The sequence below is a fragment of the Accipiter gentilis genome, chromosome 8 (assembly GCF_929443795.1).
Source record: "Accipiter gentilis chromosome 8, bAccGen1.1, whole genome shotgun sequence".
In the NCBI taxonomy this organism is placed as follows: domain Eukaryota; kingdom Metazoa; phylum Chordata; class Aves; order Accipitriformes; family Accipitridae; genus Astur; species Astur gentilis.
In genome coordinates, this window is record NC_064887.1 from 2,282,032 (window position 1) to 2,307,177 (window position 25,146).

Consider the following 25,146-nt stretch of genomic DNA (forward strand, 5'->3'; position numbering starts at 1 on the left):
CATCGCCTTCCTGTCTGCACCGCCTTCCTGTCGCCGCTGCCACCGGCACCGGCCCCGCTCTGCCGCCGGCTGCCGCTCAGGAAGGCGAAGGTCTCGCAGCCGGCACGATGGAGAGGGCGGCCGTGCCCTCCGGCCGCAGAAACTCTTCTCTTCCCGTTTGTAAGACAAGGGCTCTGCGTGTCTGCTGGGTTTCGGCCACAGGAGGGGTTTTTTGCTGTGCCCCCCGCCCCGGGTGCCAGCTGGGTCCCAGTTGAGCACAGCGAGCGCGGCCGCCTTCGCCTGCGGTCGAGATACTGCCCATGCCGACCTGTTAAAAAAAAAAGCAGCACAAAGAGCCGCAGGCAGGGTCATGCTTTCATTTATTCACTTCATATAAAAATCTCTTAAGAATGCATCTGAACACAATATATAATACTATAACATACATTGTGTGAAACTTTTGGAAACAATAAAATAACCACCTGGAACAATGCAGTGTTCAACAGACATACAAACCCATTGATCATGCACAACTGTGCTATTTTCATTAACTAGTTAGTCACAAGTTGGACCAAAAGCTTGAAACATATTTTACAAACTGAGATTGACACCGCTCACGATGCCGGACAAGCTTTGTCAGAAGAAGTTTCACAGCACAATTATTACATCAGTTCACATTTTTGTCATAGAAATTCACATTGGGTTGTTCAGAAGTTGGAACGTGACATTTAAAAGCCGGCCCGTTCGCAGGGGTTTCTTTTTTCGGTTGCCCCCCTCTAGGTTTTCAGCACTTCCAACCGCTTGCCCGCTGCCCTGGGGTCCGGTCCCCCCCTCTCGGCTCGCCGTGAAGACGAACCCCCCCCACGGGCGGCTGCCACCCGAATGCCCTTCCTGGGTTGCGTCTGTCTCTTCAGCTATGTTCAGGTTCTTGTATTTTATGCAATACAAAAGGTTACAAGAAAAAAAGGCAACTCTTGTTCCGAGTTTTCTACACAATTAACATCGCCGCCGACAGGCAATGTTAATTCATATAAATTAATAACTTACAAAACATTACAGTATATACATTACGTAATAAATACACTGTTATAAACAGTAATGGAGGTGTTAGAGCTCAAGGCAGTGCAGGAGGAGGACGGTGGACCTAAACCTAGGAAACGTGAACGGTAGGCGAGAGAAACACAAATATCCGAGCGTGCAAATTCCACTGAGCCAAGGAGCTGCCGAGGGGGAACGCGCGTCACACGCTGCCTTATCACGCTTATTATATATGTACTGCGCTGTGCCATGGAAACAAACTACCCTCTATCCTGCGCACGACAAAAATAAAACCCCATTGAGGAAAAAATACTGTTATTCCTAGCAAGCGAACAGAGATGGTGCACGGTGGCATGATGTGACTTTAAATGGGTCGCCTGGGGTATTAAGAAGACAATTAAAGGTGCGGTAATGCAAAACAGAGGGTTTCCCTTCTATTAATCCGTAAAAGTGATTAACTGCAATAAAGTGACAGGTATTGCCCATGAAAAAAGGAAGACTGCTTCTTGTAACAGGAAGAATCAAAAAAGTATCCATCAATTTTGAAACACTTTGTGTCGTTTTTTATACTAAACTCTGTGTATTTAATTAATAGACTCTTGAAAAGACATGAAAGTGTTTACAAAGAAGGCACACAGGTCTGCAGACAGGTGGTCAGGTGGACAGGTTTTATATGGAGAGTTATTAATCAGTAGTTTCTATCAGTCTAACTGGTATAAATTCCAAAACTAACGGTATAAAATCTCTCAGTTGTGTGTCATTTACTCTTCAGTCACAACCCAAGCCAGCTCCAGGACAACACCATGCTCTTAGCTGACAAGGCTTAAACCACAATGTAAATCACCTGTTAATTTCCTGAGCAATCATTCACTACACGATCTTTAACCCTGACTCCAATCTCAAGTAGCTGGGAAGATCTTTTAGCCAATGTTAGACACAGGCCTCAGACCCAGGCTGCAGGCTAGTCCATCAGACTGCTTGCATGCTCATTAAGTGTTTAAAATCCACTCACACAGGTACAGGACATTATGTGTCGACAGGAGACGTATCTTCTGTCACAATTTCTATGTTCGCCTCCCTCTGTGGGTCCTCTTCCCCCGGGTCGGCCACGCAGAGTGTCTTTGTATTGCTGAAGTAGCCGATGCTCTCGCCGTCCTTCTCTGGTCCATCCGAATCCTCCTCCTCCAGCGTCAGTTCAAACTGGAACTTCTCCATCAGGCTCTGACAGTCCCTGCCCCGCTCCTCCAGCGGAGGAGATGGGCTCTGAGGTATCATGCTCTGGTACCAGTTCCTGTTGTCCTCCAGAGTGTCCAGGATGTCCTGGGCGTCGGGCTGCACCAGGTCAGCCCACGTCTCCCAGAGCGGATGGACGATGTAGTCAATGAATCCCACCTGAGAAACACAGGAACATGCGTGCTTAGGGGAGGGGAATGGCTAGGGGCAGATGGGTGTCTAGAAAGTTCAAATGCTGTTAATACATGATTTTTACAAGCAAAATACCCACCCCAGAGCAAGTTCCCAAACCAGCACAGTCTAATGGCAGACACAATCATCTGATACCCAAAGCTGCACCTACAACGTTGGGCTAGGTTGACGTCTTGTCCAAAATCAAACCTTGGATGAAAGTTTAACAAAAAGCAGGAGCCACCTGGAAACTCAGTGATGGAGCTGCCAATCCCATCCCGGCTGCACGTGTGATTTTAAATATCCCCGTAGACGTCCTTTCCCGACCAGCGGATCAACCCCTGCCCTGCAGAAGTCGGGGTAAGCCATCGCTCTGAAGACGGAACACCCCACTGAGGGATGCCTCTTACCAGCTGTTAGTGCAGAGAGGCATTTTAGAGGATCGTTGCCTCTACGCTAAGCACTGAGAAAGTTTGCTGTCTCTCCGATAGGATTCTCTGGTGACTGCAGACAAGGCTGGTGCATTTACGGCAGTTCTGCCGTTACCCCAGCGTACTGATGTGGCTGGCGGCCGTGAAAACGCCAGTGCTCCACCCGCCCTAGCGCCGAATGCCACTGCTTTTACGGACTGAAGTTTGACCTTCAGGCATATTTTACTATGGTGTGTAGTTTGTACCTATCCTGAACTGTTTCGCGGTCCTGCACCTTTAAACATTTCAGCATTTCTCCTCTACTCTGCCAAAGCAGCCACCGTGCTTCTCTGCGGAGCTGGCCCTGGTAGAGATTTCCTTTCCTTTCATTTTGTTTTGGAAAGAGGGCAGAAAGCAGGTCAGCTCATCCCAAGAAGTACTCCTCCTGCACGAAGGCGGCCAGACCGCTGTTGCCCGACTCCCATGGAGTGACGTGCCAGCGGTGGAAACATTGAGGGTTGCGGCCGAGTCCGTCAGTCCTTCCGCCGGTTGGCGCGTAAGCTCTGAGCTAAACCATTTTTCAATTGTCTGACTAAGAGGACGTACGTCCAGGATGGAGAAAACTGAATGGCCATAAAGAGGATTGAAATTCTTCCGTCTTGGCAGAATGTGTCACTTCTCTCCTCGCTCCGCTGGACAACATTTCTGTGCAGCAGGAAAATGGCTCTCAGAGGGGCCAGACTCAACGTGCAGATGTTTGCTTTGGAAATCACACATGCCTCCTTCAGACACAACAGGATGTCAATAGAACCATTAACATTCAATTGTAACATACTGTTGAGGCAGCTTAAACAAAAAGGTGATGAAAATTTCCTGCAGCACATGTTCCGGAGCACTTTTAAAGTGAAAAAAAATTCGGTATGGTTAGCCGATGTTCACCACCACCCAAAATGCTCAAGGGCTATACAGCACCAATGGCTAGAGATCGGTCACTTCGTAACCAGCGAAGTTCCTTTAAACATTGTTCCTTTAAACAAACATCCCAAATCATGGAATAGCTGGCCAGGTGGCTGAGCACTGATCTTAAAATATTTTTATGTAAAGAGGCAACATCTAGAGCTTTGCGATACTTGCGTACTATCTTCCAACCAATTCCTTGTTTCACTCCAGAACGGACATCCCACCTCCCTTTCTCCTTTGCCACTAGTTGGGATTTCAATGGTAGCCATTTCGTGCAATCCCTGTTCCTTTTGCATAGCAAAAATGCCATTTTGAAACCTCTGTGAAGTGCATATGTGAAACAAAAAATTAATCGGAGCTCACATGCGGAGCACATGGGCATTTTCTGGCCAAGCCTGGCCAAAGGATTCATTTCTTGTTAGGTTAACAAATAAGACAGATTTTTCCAACAAAATCACCATGCGGTTGAGTGAATAATTTTGAAACCACTTGGCTTAGCCCAAGAGGACATTTGGAAATAATTATCATCAATTTTGTTACTTATTCAAGCTGAAAAACCTCAATGATGACTTGCTAAAGTCATTTAAAAACAACAACCAAGACACCATTATATAAAGACTGGAATACGTTTAGGCAAACATAAATTACCGGCTTCATTACAGACTAACCGGGTTAAATTTTACGCCCTCTGCTACACAGGTCAGAACAAAATCTGACCTTGTAACTGTTTAATCTATGAATTAGAACTAGGGATGAGCCAGTAAATCTCAAAAAAAAAAAAAAAAAAAAAAAAAAAGATATATCCAGTTCCTTTTAAGGTTTGTATTGACATAAATAAATATTTCCTTGACTTCACCCAGCACACAGCAGCTCCATCAGACCTCTAACTTAACTGGCTAGATCACGCACTGCAAAACTGTTCTGCACGAGACTGAATAACAACTGACATCCAGACTTTTCCAGTGTCCTGAAGTGGAGAAGTCCAGTTCCAGTGTCTCTCAGCTGGGAGAAGCTCCTAACCCTGCAGTTCAATGGGGCTGGCATAGCTATAAATGTCTAACACGGGACATGATGTCAGTAGGTTTAGGAGGTGCTAATTAAGGAGGCTGGAGGGTGTGAAGGCAGAATAGACCTGGCAGAAGGAAGGGGAGAACAGAATTACACTTTTCAAGCCTGGGGAACAAAAGGAAATCAACTCATTCTGAAAACTGGGACACAAACAGGGCAAGATGAACATGCATTTGGAAATGAAGAGACGCCGAGGGGTACATAAAGGAGTCTGAAAAGCCTCGCCAGTCTATATGAGCTTCAGGCACAGCTGGATGTCAGGGTCAATCAGAACCAACCCTCTGAACAGCTGGCTGTTTGCCTAATTGTGCTAGAGAAAGCAGATGAATTTTGTCTCCACTTTAAAAATACAAGTTTAGGCAGTACAAAAATGCAGCTCACAGCCAATTACCTGTGATTTTTCCACTGACGCTGTGTGTTTGTCGCACATTGGACTGATTTCCATTCCTCTTTCTCGCTCTTTGTCTCCCTGCTGGAAGAACTCCTCCATGATCCTGTCCGTCCACTGCCGGTACAGCTCCAGAGACTTTGTGGGATTACTCAAGTCTGCACAATGTACCATATTTCGGAGAACCTGTGATTACATTAATCAGAAAACTCATAAAATCAAATGGAAATAGAGGACTGTTTCAAGCTGTATCTGCTTGCTTAATTCAGGACATTTAAGCACAAGACTCTTCGATTATGCAACAGCCTATAAAAATATTAACATCGTAACATCTCTGGATATGAGACTAGCTGCTATGGTCCACTTCAAAAGTGAAACGTGCTACATGTTTTTCAGACAAGTCGATATTTACAGGGGGTGCAGTTGTGGCAATGTCAGTTACATCATACAGGTTTGTTTTGGAATGCAGGTGCTTCCCACCATTCAAAATTTATTTCCATGCTCTCAGATGGTTAAATGCTCCTACTGTATTAAATGAGTAATATCCCTTCCACACACACACAAAATGTGCCTGTCTAACAGTGGCCGCAAGGATTTAGACAGCAACAGAGTGACCTGTTTTAACATCAGCAGTCTTAAATAAAAATGTAGGGAGAGTTTTCCCATGAGACTGTTCTTAAGAAGTTGGCCACCAAAGTGGAGAGAAGATCAGGATGTATCTTGTCCTAGTAACTATGCAGACCTGTTCCAGTACTGCTTTGTCATTTCTGTAAATCAAGGATCAGATTATATAGGGAACAGATTGTACATCACTGATTTCAGCTCAGTGTGAGAGTTGCTTTAGCTATGGAGTTATAAATTCTTTCAATCTCGCAATGCTGTAACAATCTTGCTATACTTTTTCGACAGGAGAAACAAATGGAAGAAAGCAGCAAGGAAATTCAGGAGCCCTCAAAAACTCAGCCTTATAGGTTAACTTCAGAAGAACGTGCATGTTTGGAGTTCTGTGCTCTAAGTGTTAAAAACATAATCCCCTTTATCTAAAAGATATGGGACCACCTTGTACCTCTTTGTGGTGCAGAACAGAAGAAAATGATTGCTGAAAATTTAGGTCGGTAGCTTCTATATATGGTCCATTCAAAAGCCACAGTAAAAACAGGAGCATGGTTTCTTCACTCCTGAACAAAATACACAAAATCCAGGGAACTTGGCTGACGTACCTGTATTCTGTCTGTGTAGTTGTCCAGAAGGAGGACTCCTGAACTGGTCACTTTCTTGGTTTCCACCATAGTCTTCAGATCAGCTAACAGACTCATATGCTTGGACATATCTGTTGCCAATACCTTTACAGAAGTGAAAATAGGATCTCAGTACGGGCAAGCATAAAAAGAAGCCATGTTTTTGTTTAAGAAGAGGAGCAGCATGTGCATAGGTCATACCATGTCGATCACCATCTTCCTGAGCGTCTGACGCTGTTTCTTGGTCAGGTTCTGGAAGATGTCACAGTGCTCCTCTTGAAGCAGTTTGAAACCCACAGCAAGATGGTGGTTCTCCAGGACAGATTCGTCGTTGTACATCAGGGCTAGTTCGGAATCTAGCAAAGCAACACAAGTATGTGACTCCAGCATGTGAAATGTGTGATTTCAAATAGCAAACGCTTGTCCTGGTACCGAACGTTTATCTGTATGCAATAAATCGGGAAACGTTATTTTATTTTTCTTCATGTGTGCCAAGAGTGCGCGGTTTTCTAATCTGAGCACATATGTATATAATATAAACAGCCCTTTGCTCTGTTCTAATGAACAAAATAGTACTTGGTTGACTTAGTTACGGGCTTCAGAGTCACTGACAACAGAAAGCATGAATCCTGCAAACACACTTTCCAAAGAAGAACAATACCCATATTTTGCAATCGAGATACATGCTTAGCCTGTTGCAGAACACAGTATGAACCACAATATTTAGCTTTATCGTTGTCAATAGCAATAGCATTATTTATCTTCTATTAATGATAAAATTTGCACTCAGGAGTGGAAGAATTATTATGCGTTAGCAAGTAGTAATATTCACAAGATTCAAGGGCACTTTGCAAATCGTACTACAATAGCTTCCTTTGTTAGGAAATTCATTTTAATTACTGCTTTATTTCAAACCATCTAACTAGTCTGCTGCACAGTATTTTGAGAAAGCAATGCAGTCTGAAAGTCAAAATTTGTCACCTCGCTGTAATGGAAAATGCATTTCCATTAGTTTCCGAGTTTGCAGATGAAATTATTATTGTATTTGAAACAAAACTCACTTGTATTAATAAGAAATTGATTGGAGACCCCAGGGTGATCCACATCATGAATTGCAGCTGCAAAAATTGCAGCAAGGATTTCCAAATCAGTGAAGACGGCCTAGGAAGGAAAAAAGGAATTTGTCAGAAAAGTCCTTATGTTTTATCTCTCAGCAGTTTGGGAGGCTGATTCAGAGAAACAAATTGTGCTTTTTAAATCAGTTTTCTGAGGACAAGACATTTACTCAGAAGAAAGGTCTACAAGCAGCATCTGCTCTTTAAGATGAAACAGAGATTACAGGCAAAGCTGCTGCTGAAATTTCTTACTGGTGATTTCCCTGGAAGTAACCTGAGCCCTCAGAAGGGCAGGCAGCACACTGCTTTTTGCAAGTCTGAGTGCTACTGGTGATTGACTCAGCTTAAGGTTTTTCTCCTACGTTCACACAGACAATGTGGTGCTTTTAAGCCGCTGCCCCACCTTTAAGCCAACTTTAAGACGACTGCCCAACACAAAGCACTTAGCTCAAACTAGGTAACTCACATCCAGCGCGGGGGTAGAGAGCAGAACGTGCGTGGACTGGGCAACATCAGCAGCATGGAGGCTGTTGTGGTAAGCTACGTCCGAATGGTAGTGGTCTTCTAGCGTCATCATGTATGTTACAAAAGTGTCTGATGAGATCTTGAATGTTTTTAGTAGATCTCGCTCCTGTATAATAAATGGTACAAGCATACAAGCATATTATCAAATAAGGATGTCATACTGTAGAAGGCAACAAAACAGAAAGCAATGAGAAACTAAAATAGTGTTGTAAAAGAACAGCAGATCTGAACAGAAAATCACAAACCTGAAATATAGCGTACATAATGCAGGTGAGCGGCCTGTTGTGGGAATACCTTGCAACATTAAATATGTTGAGACCCCACTTATTCAGATCTTCCAGTTCCTTTTGAAAGGACAAAAAGAGAATAGTTACAATATTCTTCAAGACAATTCTGCATTTATCACTTACACCAAGTCTTTTGCATTTTCCAAAAGTTTGAAAAGATGCAAATTCAATCTTCATTATGGTAATTATGTAAGCGCATGAACATGCATACTTAATAAAGCACACGAACACAGAGTAACTGTGAAGGGCTGATGCCAAAGCACTTGTACAAGGAGACGACATTTCTCTGTGTCGCAGGGGAATTATTTGTGATGCGTGTTTCCAGGTAGCAGGAAGAAATGCCCTGACAGAGACAAAGGCCCCACAGCCAGTGTGCTGGACATTGCGTTGTTACACATTCCTGTGTTTGATAATCGCTCTCCTCAGCCTTCATCACATTTTTTAAATTATTTCAGGGATATTTTCAAGGAATTTATGAACACAGAATATGCTGTTAGGGCCTGGTACCATTAATTACGGCATTTGTAATGGCTGCATCACTTCAAGGATACCGATTCCAGTTTTACAAGGCGGGGAGCAGTCCATCCCTGGCTTCCAGATAAATACTGATTCTCCCAGCACTGCAAGAATCTGTCATACCTTGGCCAGATGGTCTTCCTTTTCTGTTTTCACACCAAATCGTGAAATGCTGGTGTTATTTAAGCTTGAACTATGCATTAATTTTTTCACTCCACTGATCTGTGTCATGAGCTGCTGTTTTTTCTTTTTCTCTCTGTCTTTCTGGGTGGGAGAAGGAATCTCCACATCATTCTGCTTGTCTGTAACAAATAAAGGTGAAATGAGTCAACATTGTTTGCAGTGCGAGCACCCATCACACCCCCTAAAATCAACCCTTAGCTTTGCTGATTAAGTGGCTCTGCACACCAGTTCAAACCCATGTGTTTCTGCTGGGGGCATTCTCTAATTTTGGGACCGAACTGAACCGAAATCAAAGCAAAACAGTCACATAACCTCCGTTTGCCCTCTGCAAGACTGAACCTTCCCACTGAGCCCTGCTGGGGCATGAAGCGCCAGGCTGCTTTCATTGTAGCCATTTTCAAGCAGCATGGCTTGGGGACACAGCGCATGTCCAGGAGCTAGCTCTTCATGCCTGAAGGGCACCAGGTTCTGCTTATGGCTAGGTCTCAATTCATTTTTATTACCTATTTCCAGGAAAATAAAATATATATTCAAACAACACATTTTTCCTCAATGAAGTATATCAGCATGTATTTTCACATTCACTCTACTGATGCTTATAAGGGCCGAACACATCTCCATACCCCCTGCTCTTAAAACACCAACCCAATAATAAATTGGTGCCACTGATTTATGAAAGGTTTGCCCTTTACAAATATGTATAGAATAACATAAATGCACAGGCCATATTACTACTGTCATGCTCAGAGATAGTAACAATATTAGTGCACATTAAGTAGGTACCTAGTGGGGCACAAACTTCGCAGTGGAGATGTGTTTAATAAATAAATCTATCCTCATATGCTACTCGCTGCCTTTACTACTGATTTATTTGGTGCATTAAAATGGAGATACAGTAGCTCATTACTTTCATACTAACCATTTTTTCACGGACTTTCAGAAAAGGCTACTATAATCTCTTTGCACCTTTGCATCTCTGAGGACCTTTGGAGGGACTAGACATCTAGGCATTAGTTACTTTTGCCTTGGCTTAATTAAAAATCTCTGAAATAAGAACTACCAGTGAGTCTGCAACACTGCAATTAAGAAGGAAGCCATTATTCACAGCAATACTCAAGCTGACATCAATGGGTGTTTCCCTTGTGTGTTTTTGCTGAACAACAGAAGGACTTTCCTCTATATAATCTCCTTAGCAGTGACTAACACTAAGGCAGCGTAAAATGGACATTCTTGAACATACATCTCTAATCTGTTAAATCACGTCCCCACGGTGGCGGGGGCAGCAGCAACGCCCCTCAACCTTTAGGAAAAGGAATGTGCTGAAAGGCCATCATGATCTTCCCCATTTATGTGATGCGGCTAACGATAAAACCACCGTTTTTCATCTTCGTCCCTCATACGGATCTAAAGCTTGTGTCCTTGCTCACACTGACCAACTGGTGACTGCAGGACTGGCCCCTCTGCAGAGGACATCGCATCTTGGTGCCTTCCTCAGCTCATTTAATAAAGTCAAGAGACTGAATGAAGTCATGTGATCTGGTTTTAGTATCTGTAAGTTATCTCCATCTAGCAAACACTGTTTGGAGGTAAATGAATGTTAGTTCAACTTCCCCAGTTGCAGACTCCTGATATTTTATGTGTTCATTTAATTTTAAACCAAATTGGGCGGGGTAAGTAATTCATAAAAATGTAACAGCATGACTTCCTAAAAAAGCTTTCAAGATCCTTTTAAAAGCTTTGCTCGTTTATTTTTAATATGAGCAATCAAGTTGCAATCTGGCCCAATCTGGCGAGCCTGCACCACTCAGCCTTAACACGGCCCTAGAGTCGTCAAGTGGCCTTCATACTGCCACAAAATAGCGAGGACATCACCATTACAGAACATGTGAGAAGCAGCAGAATAGGAAGGAACAAGACCATTGTCAAGACCTGCAAAGGCAAATGCAGTTACCTGAGCCAGCCTGAGTGCAGGGAATAACATGGCCCCATTAGGACCAGCAGCGGCTTCAGCCAATTAGCCCCTGCTGAGATACAGGCTCCACTAACTTGAGTGTACGTGGGGTTTATTAGTTTTATATCAGGTCCACAGCATCAAGCCACATTGAGCATTTCTGCTGCAGCACATCCTGCTCCAGAGACATATGCCTACTGGCAAGAGCTCATGAACAACAAACTCCCTGAAAATGCCATGGTGGTCATGCTCCCCGGCGCGCTGTGTACGCTCCAGGCTCTCCAGCTGAAGAAGTGGCTTGCTGGCTGGCAGCTAGGCAGTCTTGCTTCTATTCCCTCTATTAATTCACGTTCTGGATGTCATGATTAAGCTAAGCGATAAGACAGGGCCAATGGATTCCCACAAAGCAGCTACCGACTTACATGGATTATTAATGATGTGATGTGTCCTAAATGCAGGCGGTAGTTCCAGTTGCAACTGGCTATTGAAATCACTTTAAAATCCCTTAATGGAAATAATTGCGTGTCATACAGTGAATGTGTTCTGGGCCATCTTAACCGCAGGGCATGGTTACCCCCCCGAGCTCTGGCATCCCACGTACACTCAGCATTTGAAGCTCTTGGACTCAGAGATATGTATACAAGGGTCCTGTGCTAAGCTTCGTTTTATCTGCAAATGGTCACAAATTCTAAAGCTGCTTGAAAACACAGAAAATTCTATTTTTCATAACAAGGTTATTTTGTAAACACAGAGGATTAATTCATGCCAGTAGTCCCATGAGCTCCAATAAAACTAATGACATGCAAAATATTCTCTTTACTCTTCATTCTGACTTCCAGTGCAAAATGAGAAACTATACGATACATAAAATGTCTGGGCTCAACCTACTTGTCTGAACCCTGTCTCTGAAGGGGGAAGATGCAGCTGTTATGAGGCAGTAGTTGCAAAGATGAGAGTATGCAGTTTGGCTTGTGTGACTTTGTCCTTTCCATAAGGTCAACACAAAAAACCAAATATTGCATAATGCTGCTACCAATAGCTTAATTCAATCTGAACAGAAAAATCTTTTGATTTGCTGAGGGAATTCTTCTGTGGATAGGCTTACTCAAACACTGTATTATTTTCCTCCCCATATCCATTTTGAAAGTGAAAAATCGAAGCATTTAAATAATGCTCTGCCCCAAAGGAATGCTGGGCACAAGCACTGACTGGTGGGTGTTAGACTGCCATTAATCGTTATCTTTGAGTCACCCGAAAGCTAGGGATGCAACGCCTTACCCAGGAAAGTGTTGGAAATGTACTCGGACACCTGGTTGCCAGAGCGGCTCATCTCGGAGAGGTGTGTCAGTTCCCGGTTCAGCATCCTCTTGAACTGGGAGGGGAAAAGCACATACACAAAGATGGCATTTTTCTGAATGCTCTTCCAAATGAATACAGCTTTATCACAAGCAAGTCCACAAACAAGCTGCTAAGAGCAAAATTCTGGAGACATTTGGAATGGAGTCAGTGACATATGGTTTCATTTAGATACTGTTCAGCATCATCATGACTAGATATTTCTTTTCAGTACACTACACTGCAAAATTAATTTCCTCCAAGAATGCATATTAGTTTTTACTGTAACAAATGAGAAGATAACATTTCAGGTAGTCTCTCTGAAAGATCAAATTCTGGTATTGATTTTAAATTCCACATCCTATAACCTTCTTTTGTTCTGAATTTTATAAGTTTGCTCCATTTTGAATTACGCAAGTAAAAGGCAATTGCATATGTTCAGAACAAAACAGAGAAGAAATATGCCACAGATCTGAAGATCTGCTGGGATCATTACAGTAAAATGTAGGATTCAAGCGTTTTTTCACCCAGATATACATGCTATGATCCTCCTAATTTTCTAATCACACATTTTCATTGCTGCATCATTTCATCCCGCAACAGTGAATTCCCAAAGGAGAAAAAAATTTACATACATGTACGCCGCATGCACAGTACACACATATGTTTATCTCTTGCCATACAGTACACATAAAGAACCATTTAAAAATAAGGCTTGTTTTCCTTATAGAGGTTTTATCCAAGCAATACAGCACAAAAGAACAGTCATTCATAAACCTTCAGGATTTAAACCCACCTTAATATAACCCCAAGACACAGATAACAAATAGTTTGCTTCAGGCATTTTGGAAAACTCCACGCCACTGTCCACAAATCCTCACGGAGAAATCGCCGGTCAGACAGGAGAGCTCCTCGGGCACACGGACACCCTCCTTCCCCAGTCAATAAAAAAAATCAGCGTTCATCAAAGCCAGAGATCCCCCAAAGCCCGGCAGTTGCTAATCCCAGACAAAGCCAAGCTTGGCATAGCATCTTTGCAGAGGGCTGAACGTGGGTGTATTTGCTCGCAGGAGAGAATAATGAAATCAGGGATTGCACGAAGAAACGAGAACTAATCCAAATGTATTCAGCTGGATGGCTGGAAGCACTTATGAATTATGAATCGTCCTGGTTGCTTAGTTGGCTGAAGGGGGTCCCCACTCCACATCAGCCTTGCTCAGCTGAACTGTACGACAAAAAAATGATGCTGGTTTCTGAGGGGTTGCCAGCTTTAGTAACACAGCCATCTTTTCATAAGGAAGATTAAAATGGAGGAAGCTCTCTGCATATTTAAATAAGTCAAAAGTAGGCAGTAGTCTCTTCTCCATTTCTGCTTTGTTTTAATCCTCTTCATTACAGAGACTGAGGATTTTCAAAGCAAATATTCACTTATGGATTTCTAAAAGCATAATTTTTCACATTTTCAGTGTGATCCTGAATATTTTTCCCCTACATGGTAAAGGGCAAAACGTAGCAATGTTACAAAATATACCTTCACAAACTGGAAATATTTTTCAGGTAAAAGGTATAAACTAATAATAACCTTAAATCTGTAACGTCAGTCTGCAATTGATAAATTCTTTCTTACAAGGATATATTCACAATCCAAATTTCAAGATTTGATCATTAATTTTTTTTTAAACTGAAATACAATCACTTTATCAGGGAGCTGTAGCTGTCCTTTTAGCATCAAATCAAAAGAAAAGCACATTGGACTGGGTATGCGATACAGATCACAGCAAGGAATCACCACTGATGTGCAGCACTCACACTGCTTTAGGACGTCCTTGGCGATTGCTGGCTGTAATATGCCGCACGACAGCGGCCAGGATTCCTAAAATAAAAGTGCAACCTTTGGTCTAAAATTATTTCCTTTCTCCAACTGCCTTCATTAAATGTCACCAGCCTCGCATGACGTCACGAGGCTTCCTCCCGCGCTGTGGGACACGCGGGGCAGCCGGTGCTGCATCGCACCCCCGGTCCCCGCTGCAAGAGCTGATGGACCAGCACTGAGCACCACGAAAATCACGCCTCGCTCCCCAGGCATGGCTCCCAATCAGCCCTTCGGCCTTGAGAACCGCGTAGAGCAAATCAAGTTGTGAGCCCACCCTCTTCTCTCCTTAAATGCATGAAGGTGGAAAGCCGATGCCACCTCCCTTTTGCCACGTGGCTATCTGCGCAGACCAAAGATGGGGTGCTATCTGCTCGGACTCTGCCACCACCATCTCTGCCGTCTTCTTTTGCAGCAGCCTGCCTTGCCCTGCCAGCGTGAACGCCACACCGCGAGGCCTCGCTTTCTGGGTTACTCAACCAGTTTTTAAATATTGTCTCATGGCAGGAGTGGGATGTGAAAGATGCTGGCTGCCCAGGAGGTCATGGGCATGGGGCTTTGGCTCACAGGGTCTCCCCTAAACTTCATGCCAACCAAGAGGGACAAAAGCACTTTTGAAACTCCTAAGAGAAACCTCAGTGATGGAGAACGACTGGCAGCAAGAATGAAAACCAAGTAAGAGAAAGCCCGTGGGAGGAGAGGAGAGCTCTGAGCCTATCATTCCTCACAGTGACGTATTTTCGCCGGTCACAAGCACCAGCCACCGACACGTGAGCACGCCCACAGACTCACAGTGAAGCATGTGCTGAAACATTTCTCTGGATCGAGGCCTTTATCTTTACAAGGGAAACACCATCATCACATGATGACACTTTTAAGCAGCATTGAATCGGTCAGGTTTTCTATACAATCGCCCCTTTCAGACAAATGATCCCAAGCGGTGGACAAACATCTGAAAAAAAATGCCTTTGCCTCACAACTGGCTTTGTAAGGTACAAAGGGTAGCTGCTGCCTTTTCGCAGAGGCACAAAGCAATTAAATGGCCTCCACAAGGTCACCCAAGCCATCTGCAGCAGAGATGAGGACAGATAAAAGACCTTGGGACTCTCATATCTGATCTTTAACCAGAAATCTGTCCTCTTCATCTCCTCCAACAGCCTTAATCTTGCTCACTTTTCCAGACTTTTAATCAGCAACCTTTTATAAACGCAGACAGCAGTATTACGGCACCGCTAAAAGGACTATCAGGGCCAAACCCAGCCGAGACACCCACAGTGCTATGAGAATACCCACATGCTTTGCAAAGTTTATTGCAATTTACCATCTGAATGATGCTGGCACCTAAGCAGGATTTACTTAATAACACAATATCCTTTGGAAAACAACACAGTTCAGCATGGAGCGAGGCATGCTGACGGTGCACTCGGTAATCGCAGTGTCTTCACTGCTCGTGGGGGGTATCTGGGATTTTTCCTGAGCTTCCCTTGATGTCAGGATGCTCTGGAGCGACACTGCTTCCTCTGAACTGCTGTGCCATTTGCCTGTGGTGCCTGCGGGGAGAAAGCACGTTGCTGCCTCTCTGCACAGATCAATGACTGATGTCATGTGCAAACCTCAGTAATGATCCCTTCGTTAAATCGATTTGACAGCAAAGGGTAAAACAAACAGATTGCATGCTAGCAATGAGAAAATACCAACTGCTCTGCCATTAAGTAAACAGAAGTGTTGCTGCTTTAAAGACCGTGTGCATGAGCACAGCGTGGCCCTCAGCTCGGCAATTACGATAATGCCTATCAGCAACATGTGGACGTGTGCTGTTAATTTCATAATTAATAATCATCTTGGTGCCTTTTACAAAGGAAATAAGCACTGATAACCTTGCTGTACAGATGGGAACTGAAGCATGCATAAGAATACACGCGTGCGCACACAAGGATGTACACGGGAGGGGATGCCCATGCCGACTCAAGGGGGGTTTCCCTCAGAAAGAAGCAAAATCAGCAAACGGGCCTGGGGCTCCCTTCTCTCTACCCCAAACTCCGATCACAGGACCACGCAATTAACACATTCCAACTGATGAAAAGAGTGCAGATAACGTAAATAAGATGAAGCCCCAACTGAAATTTTTAATAACCAAATACACATGGCGGTACAGCTGGCCTTCCCAGCAAGTCACAGAGGTCTAAAACCATCTGGAGGGTTGTGTGAGAAAAAGCCATCGCATCGCGTGGAGTTTTCCTGTTTTGCATGCTCTGAAGTAACTGCAGAAGTCATCTGAACCAAATTAAGTCTCCCAGAAATTGAATCATTCTTTGATTACCAGCAGTGACCCTTTTTCATGCATTCTCTGGTAAAGGGAATCACAGTTTCTTTCCAGCTTTCCAGTTGTGCGTGTGTGCGGTAATTTCCTTGATTACCATTGGGAAAGTTCACTCACAGTTCCCCTCTTGGCTGCCCACACTGCACCCTCGCTGCTCATGTTTTCTCTGCACCGGTACTTGTACTATTTGCTTTTACTTCTTCGCTGCAGCGTGGGGCTTAGCGCTGGCCTCCAGCGCAAGGCTCTGCAAGGACACGACCGTGGGGACCTCGGCGGGCGGGCGGGAGGGTGGTGGCATCGGCACCGAGTGCATGGCAGCTCCTTCAACCGCTCAAAAGCTGGTCCTTCACCCCATCCTAACCAAACACTGCAGGCAAGGCTTGCTTGCCTTCGTTTTCGTGCAGTGGAAGAAAATTTGGCCTAATTTATGACAGGATTTGCCAGATTTCGGAGCCCAAGCACACTGGGAGCGTGCTGGCTCTGGGACCATCACGTGCGGCACGGGGTGGAGTGCAGGGCAGTGCCCAGCCACATGTGGGAAATCTCCCGGGTGCTTCAGCGTGGAAAATCCCACCTTTCTGGCTCTTTATGGAAGGAACTACTCTCTTCCTTTCCTAGGAAGGAGGGAGAGCCACGCAGAGGCACACATGTTCTTGGTCCTTCCAGCCCCACACCGGCTCCAGTGATAGTCCTGCTGTTATTCCTGTTCCTATTCCCCTTTGGAGTACAGCATCAGAGGTGTTCCTGGTGCTTTACAGGGAGAATAAAGACAGGAGGATGTATCTGCTGCTGATGTAAACCCTTTGAAGTCGATTTATACCAGCTGGGGTTCCCTGAGGCCAAGAGTCCTTATGCAAAGAGGCTGCTTAAAAAAGTTTTAGTCATTTGCAGGAGCTGAGGGCAATTTCAAGATAAAAGAGCTGCTAAGATGCTGCGGGGCTCCAGCCCCGAGTACCTAAGGAGAGTGGGGTCCCACCCCACACTTTGATGGAGGAGTATCGGTGCAGATCTCCAGTGTGTAAAAAATGTTTATAAACTCTGTTCCCGGCGACCCACCCTTCTGACGCAAACGTTACATCCCTCGCTCTTCCACCGCTCCTAGAAATCCTTAGAACAAAAGGATTTGTGGTACGAGGGTTACTTTCGCCTTTGATTTCCATGCAAACGCAGCTGGGCTCAATCCTTCTCAGCTTAATTGCCTGGGTAAATTACTGCAGGTCCAGAGGTGCAATTAAACTTTGGTGTAACTCCATTCATTTCAACAGCTCTTCTCCTGGGAATAATTGGACGCCCAGCACTGGGAGCTTAGAAGAGCTGACACTCACCTGCCCATGTGACAGAGAGGGAACAAGAGTCCAGCCGGAAATTATTTACACACAGGAGGGAAATTACTCATCCCTGTATACGGCAATCAGGTCAAACAGCAAATGTGTAATGCTTTTGTCTGGACCTCTGGCCACTCAAAGGGGATGGATGTGACACTCACGCGCTACTGCGGATTTTTAAAAAAATTAGATTAATCTCATCACCTGTGTTTGAGAAGCTAGAAGAAATATTTGTAAATACCTAGCCCTCTCTTCCTGACACGGATACCTCACTCCTGTACTGCATAGAGACACCTAACCACCAGGCAGACAAAACTCCCAGAGTTTGGATTTTGCCTGAGCAAAGGCTCAGGCAGAGCGAGGCTCAGAGGGTGCGATCCCGGGTGTCCCAGGACAGCGGTTGGTACCAAACCTGAACACCCCCTGCTCACTCCTGAGGTGGGCAGGGAAGCAGATCTCTGGCACACAAGCACCTTGTAACTCGCTGAAGGTTAATTTCTCATTACTCTGGGTTTTTTCCGCAAACTCCATTTGGAAAACCTGCTGATTCTGGAGTGCTGGAGCATTTCTTCTGTTGTTTCTTTAAAAGTTTGCAAGTCAAAAGAGTTAAAATTCATTAATTCATAGGAGCAGTAACCTGATCATTTATCTGTGCTTTCCTGATGTTACATCACTTACAGAAAGGACTGTGTCAAACAAATTTGCTGCTGTCCTTGTTACTTCATAATTTCTATCGATTTTCCTTTTTAAGCACTCACATGAAGGATGATGGGGAGGTGCATTTAAATGTTTAAAGAAAAAATGAGCCCATTTCACACTAAGCAGTACTAAAGGAGAAAGTCTGCAGACGTATTTCAGTGCCTGAAGAAAAGTAGAATGGTTGCAGTCAACTATCAGTCATTAAAAAAATCAAATGCTTTTGCAACTCTTTCTAGTTCTTGTTTCCTAAAACAATATAGTTTTTAATGTGCTAGAAACTATTTTTAATGAGATACAAAGTACTATTTGTTTTTTGGTTTGTTTTTTTGTTTTGTTTTGTTTTCCCTTCAGCTTATTTTTTCAACCAAAAAGTAAACACACGGTTATGAAATATCCAATTTCACATCAAAGGAGAGTTGATTTATACATATGTTCAAAGGAAGACTTTAAAGGAGTAACATCATGACCAACTTGTTGGCCTTATGTTATTAGAATAATTTAAAAATCCACAATGTAAATGTTGATAAATAAATAGCACGTTGCCATAAATCAGCATGTGGCTGCTCATGAAAGCAATAACATGTATCTGATGTAGACAGAACAATATTCACATTTTACCAGTAAAGTTTAGCATTTCTGAAAGCGGCAGAACCTCCCTTGGGTGGGACATATTTACGCAACACTGGGCTTAAAATTGATGAAGTGGAACCTGAAGCAGGAGTGTTATCACCCATACATTTCCAGCTCATTTCCAGACAAATGAGACTTGAAATATGCAAATTGCATTAAAATGCTGGAAAGGAAAAACTCCCTATAGGATCCTGCCCAAGGAAAGCACTGTGAATTAGCACTGCTTAGAAATGATACTGAATTTCCTTATTTAAAAGCAGGCTCGGGGCATGTTACTCACTTGCTGGGAACTGGTACGGCAGAAGAAACCCCCCCTCCGCCGGATGCTGGGGAATTGGTAAGGTCATGGAGAAACCACCCCGTTTACTTTCCTGAAAATGAATGTGTCATGTGTTTATAAGGTGTGCCTGCCTGAGTTTTTGTTGGCACATGGAGAAAATGCCTGCCATACCCTGCAGGGCCAAATCTGCTTACCACCTCCTTGGTCGGGGCAGTCCTGCAGCATCTATGGCCAATGAATTCAAGTCTCGGTGTATCCAATACCATTGCGCTTGGTACCCAACAGCCCTTGGTTTAGATTTACATTTGTTTGGATTGATACGAAATACCAGGACGGAGAGAGTTTAAGATTTCACGCTGCGTGGTGTGACAAAGCACATACTGTCTGTCTCCTTGGGCGGAAAAAACACGGCAGTGGGGTATGGCCCAGTCTGGAGCTTGAACTGAAGCTTTGGGTTCCTTTGGAAGAGGCTCAGGTTGGTTTCTGCTTCATCCAAAATGCTCTTCCTATATTTAAGAATAGGTCTCTTCTAGCCAGTTAATACATACAACTGTATCTTGAGTCTATGTGTCAGCTTACTTGGTTTTGTATGGATTTCTTCACCAGAAAGTACCAACCCGCACACAGCAAGAGCTCTCAACCAGACAGAAGCACAGCTGCGATCCCCCGGGAACTGCACTCCCTCTCCGTCATTGACAGGTGCATTTTTTAACATAAACCAAATTGCACGGTAAGGAGGAAGGACCACACAAATGGCATGTTACAGGCAAGGGGTAACTCCCAAGACTAGTACCAGCTTTTCCAGAGCAGCTGAGCACAGCATGGTGAGCATTCATACCAGTTTTTCATCCCAGCGCTGCTTTTACTCTTCACTCAAATGAGTGGCGAGTCAATAAAACCAGAAAGAAGCAAAAACATTTGTTCTGCAAAATAATTTTTATACAGTTTTACCAGGTGGAAAAATGTTTGCCATGTTAACTGCAAAAGGAAAATCAGGAAGACGAGATGATGACTACCAGCCCGAGCTGAAGGCTAAGAAGCAACAGCAAAATTAAAACCTACAGCAGCTTGTTTGTTGACATGAAGTTGATTAAAGAAAGACCTGATGCAACTGACAACATCTGTGGCCTCCAGAGCAGATAGCGCTCCAGAAGGCTGCAGATCTCAGACCAAAATCTTCTGTCAGTCACACCCATGCAAACCGCACTGATGAAGTCTCGAGTGCCAAAGGAAGCCAAACGACTACGTAAAGAGAGCCCACAAACCAGAGAGCCTCCCCAGCCGCTCGTCCCTGCCAGGGCAGGCAGGGAGCGGGCAGAGGCATCCCTGCACCTGCGGGGCTTGGGGGTGAACCATAAGGAGATGCTGGACATTCGGATGAAATATGCCTGGACTATATTCTCAATCTTCAGAAAAAAAATAAAAAATAAACAACTGAGAGGGAAAAGCTTTTGTCATTTAACAAGAGAGCAATGCAATTAAACATGGGATTTTGTTAATCGTACGAAGCAGCAATTTAAATTTAATTTAAATTTGAGTCAGGCTCTGCAGTCATCATTTAGGCAAATCCAGCTGGGGTTTTACCTGAGTAGGAGAACAGGCTTTGGAAAATTCAAATAACTTTGTGCCCTGAGATGACTTTTCCAAGATGCCCACGATGAGAAAAGTCTGGCAACTTTTAATCGACAGAAGTCCGTTTGCTTCAGAAAACAAAGGATAAAGAGTAAATTCTGGGAAGAAGTCAGTGTAGCTCTACAATACAGTATCCCCCCCCAAAAGGTGGCAGTTGGTCTTGCCAAAATGAAAATGAGCTTAATGCAAGCACCAAAACCATACGGAAGGCACTAATTAATGTAAATATATTTAAATGAAAAATCCTTCTCACAGAGAGATAGGCAAATGATTTGCAGAATAATTTTTATGTGGCATTTGCCCAGCTGTGCTAAACCAGCAGCAAGGTGAGGCACTTCTCGTTTGTTTGCTTGAAACACAGAGCAAAGGCTTTAATCAGAGGAATCTCTCCCTCTAAGAGCTCTGATGGATGAGCCTTCAAACCAATACATCTCCACAACATGTTCTGGCTTTGATAACGCAACATCTTTCAATTAAGTTTCATTTAGTGCAAATATTTTGATCACCAGCTGCCCCACCAAAAGCAGTTGCTCTGCAACTGGGTAAAAACTGAGACATTCAGAGTCGGGCTGTGGAAACTGGTCCAGTCCACAAAATCAGGGTCAGGATTAGGACTGCTCAAAGGATTAAATCCTACTTTGAAATCCTTCACAGCTCACCCTCATCCTAAGTGATGCTTCTCCTCCGAGATTTCATGCATCTCCAGTATCCTCACTTCACTTCCAGAGAGGTCACTGCTCTGAACAGTTAGTCACTCTCTAGTCCTGCCCTCAAATCATGATTCATTTTGAACCTGCCTTTGAGCTATTATTTATTTAAGCCCCACCCTAATGTGCTATAACGTAAAAGTCTGAGAATGCAGAACTTTAAAACCCATCACATCCTAGTACAAGCAGAAATGTTTAAAGGACATGCTAGAAGGTCCTGGGCACCGTCATGTCCCACAGGATGGCAGCTCCCCAGAAAGGCTCCTGGGAAGGTGGATTTGAACCAAAATACAAACCCCGAAGCCTTCATCTCTGCTGTGGCTATCTAGACGTGCAGCAGCGGCACGTAGGGTATGCCTGGCCGCGGGATCTCCTTCCTATTGGCTCTTCCCACCCGTTTACTGCAACGGTCCCAGAAGATGAGAAAGCATCCGCCACTCAAAGTCACTTTGTTCTAGGAGGGTATCTTGAACGGTGGCACTGGCTCCTGGCTCCTTATACTGTACCGACGCTTTTCACAGGCAATGGTGCAGCTTTCCAATATTCCGTTTTTTAAATATTTGAATCAGTTTAACTAAGATATCTGGAAACTGACAGCCCAGAGGGCTCTCAAGACCGAAGTATTAGACTGTTAAATAAGCCCGTGTAAGGCCCTACTATTCTATACCGCCCCCCTCTTATGACATAATTGATATAATCAGAATAATTTCTTTTAGAGGCCAAAGAGCAGGGGAGGAGGAATAGAATGGATATGGTATGGAGACAGCTACCCTAGAAGTCCATTTGACAGTGATGAGAACTGATACGCAGGAGCTGACTTGGACCCAGCTCACCAAGTCTTGAACATCCCCAAGGAGCTTTGAGAGGTTTCACAGTGTGGGGCAGAGCCACCGTTCAGAGCTGGCTCCTCCTCACCCGGCAGGCTTCACTGGAACCTCATGTACACCACTCCCAAGTGTCTCTGTTAAGAAGTCTGGCTCCTGCATCGTGCACAGCTTTGCCTTAAGGAATACAGTGCCCTGTCCTTTAGAACAAGGACATCCTCAACACAAATGAAAAGTCATCAGATAAACCAAAGCTGGAGTGAATATTCCCAACCCCAGATAGAAACAGCTCCTACTGCAGTTCTCATGGAGCATAATGATCATCTAGTGTCCCGCTCTGCAGACAGCAGCTGTACGACTAAGAAACGGTTAACCACCGCAGAGCATGCCGACGTCAAACCTGACACTACGTCAAACCTGACACGGGCAATGTGTGTTAGGGCTCTGCGGGGACCAGTTCTGCGGGGACTGCTGCAGAGCAATGGCAGGGGCTGCTCCGACTGGCCCGTCACACTCCAGAGAGCTCTCCCAGTCGCGGATCCCTGTTTCCGTAACGCAAGTCCCCGGGCGAGGGGAATACCGGTATGCGGCAGGGGAACCGCGTGCGGAGCTCAGTGATTCATCCCGGCTTGTAAAAACAGGAGACGTGGAAGTCTCTTTGTTTCGCTGGCTGCTGCACAAGCGAACAAGCCTCTCTTTGTGCAGTGCTCGGCTATTTTAAAAGCATATTAAACAAAGGAAGTTACAGCGAAAGCAAGCGAACGACTAAACAGCCCGGCACCACTTAAGGGAAACATCACGTACAAAGAGGACAACGTTCGGGACTGACAGACCGGCAGAAGACAGGCGAGCGAGCGTGGAGGCTGTGCAGCCCGGCACATACGCTGCTGGCACTTGGCCCCGCGCCATGCTCGACCTCCACCATGGACCTCAGGAGTTTACATTAGTGTCCAGATGTTTATTTAGCCACTGTCTCCTGAAAGCTAGGTGCGGCCTTGCTCCTCTTTTCTGACCCAAATGCCCTTTGAAATACAAGCAAAACGAAATCAGTTATGTTTATCTTAGTGGCTTCTGGCTCACAAGCAACCGAGATAGGAGTGCAGAGCCCCGCCGTGCTGCTGCCCTGAGCCACGGGCTGAAAACGGCCTTGGGTGGCAAGATTTGAGTTGCGTTATTCGGCACTCGGGAGTAACGGAGATGTCTTTTAAAGAGTTGAAGTAAGAGAGTTTCAGGATTTACTCTGAGGCGTTTGTAGCTGCACAGGCAGTGCTGGCAGGGATGGGTCCCCCAGGGAAGAGTACAGGGAGAGAAGCGGGTTTTGAAAGTTGCAAGAGCACAAGCCAAGGCACCCTGATGACAACACTTCTCTCTACTCAAAATTAGAATATCCCCACAGACCGCAAATTATGTTATCTGTCCATTTACTTACTCGATGGACTGCAAAAACCTCTAAATAAGACTGGTCTAATTTAAAGAGCTGGAAAGGTGCTGCTTAGGTCCATTCAGATATATTCATTTTACGCGTGATCTGGGCTGTATCCTGCACAGACAGGCAGGTAGCTCTTGAAATATACTACATTTTTTCCATCCCTCATTTCTATGATATTACGGCCCCGTACAAACTTGCAGTCAGCAAGGCCAGCATTGCAGCTGGCAAGAATACTTGCTCCTTTTTATGATTCGGAGGATGCACTGAGCATGTCCTCCCCCAGCTCCCAAATGCTATATTAGGTAATAGAGCCAAGGGGGTCCTGCGCTTCCGTCTGCAGGACAAGCGAGGCTGTGGACAGCTGCCTAATGCCAAACGCAACATTACAGGGTGGCCACCAAGAGACAAAATACCCCCTCTTTATCAGCAGGCCCATGACTCACAAATCCTTCTGAGACACAGCAGTTGCCTGAGCTGGAAGGTGGACAGGGTGATAAATGCAGGAAAAAAAGAATATATATGTTACAATAACATAAATATGTGTGGTCTGCTTCTACAAGCAGCGCTGAGTGCCTACAGAGCCTTTTACAGGTAATTTTGTTTCATTGCAAAGCTGCAGTGCCATAGTCCACTCACAGCAAAAGATTAGTTCAATGTTAGGAAAATATATTCCCTTCATGTCAGTTGCATTCCCTGCAACCGGGTAGTTTTCCAGGTAGTTTTTTTCTCTAATGTAGAAAGTTAAGGGCACTTAATAGAAGCTCACAGCTGGAGCGCAAGGGACTCGGGCTGGTTCGTGGATCAGGCACTGCTCTGGCAATGCATCAGGACTCACGGACGCTGACAACACACCCGGGGAACAGAGTTCCCCTCTTTGAAGTCCGACCCCGCTCGTGGGACTGTAGAGTCCCACTGTGCAAACGGCACTGCTCCCTTGGCCCCCACTGATGTCAGTGCAATCAGGCTCGTTAGCTCACAGTAAGATTAGCTGCTCATTTCCTCACTTCTCCGGCAATTAACTCACATCTTAAAA

General features: G+C 44.7%; 1 protein-coding gene across 6 annotated transcripts in view; it reads right to left on the reverse strand.

Annotated features, from left to right (window-relative positions):
- Positions 1-342: 342 nt before the first annotated feature.
- Positions 343-25,146, reverse strand: part of PDE4B (phosphodiesterase 4B) — a 194,105-nt gene continuing 169,301 nt past the window's right edge. For 5 of the 6 annotated variants that reach the window (XM_049807416.1, XM_049807417.1, XM_049807419.1 and 2 more), the window contains 9 exons: positions 12,341-12,434; positions 9,052-9,230; positions 8,371-8,469; positions 8,067-8,231; positions 7,547-7,646; positions 6,687-6,841; positions 6,468-6,590; positions 5,251-5,433; positions 343-2,409 (listed from right to left, as the gene is read on the reverse strand). In XM_049807416.1, the coding sequence (XP_049663373.1) occupies positions 2,044-2,409; positions 5,251-5,433; positions 6,468-6,590; positions 6,687-6,841; positions 7,547-7,646; positions 8,067-8,231; positions 8,371-8,469; positions 9,052-9,230; positions 12,341-12,434 (1,464 nt within the window). In that variant the 3' untranslated portion in view covers positions 343-2,043. Of the gene's footprint in view, positions 2,410-5,250; positions 5,434-6,467; positions 6,591-6,686; positions 6,842-7,546; positions 7,647-8,066; positions 8,232-8,370; positions 8,470-9,051; positions 9,231-12,340; positions 12,435-13,193; positions 25,136-25,146 lie in introns of those variants that run through there. The other variant, XM_049807421.1, reaches the window with a different exon arrangement.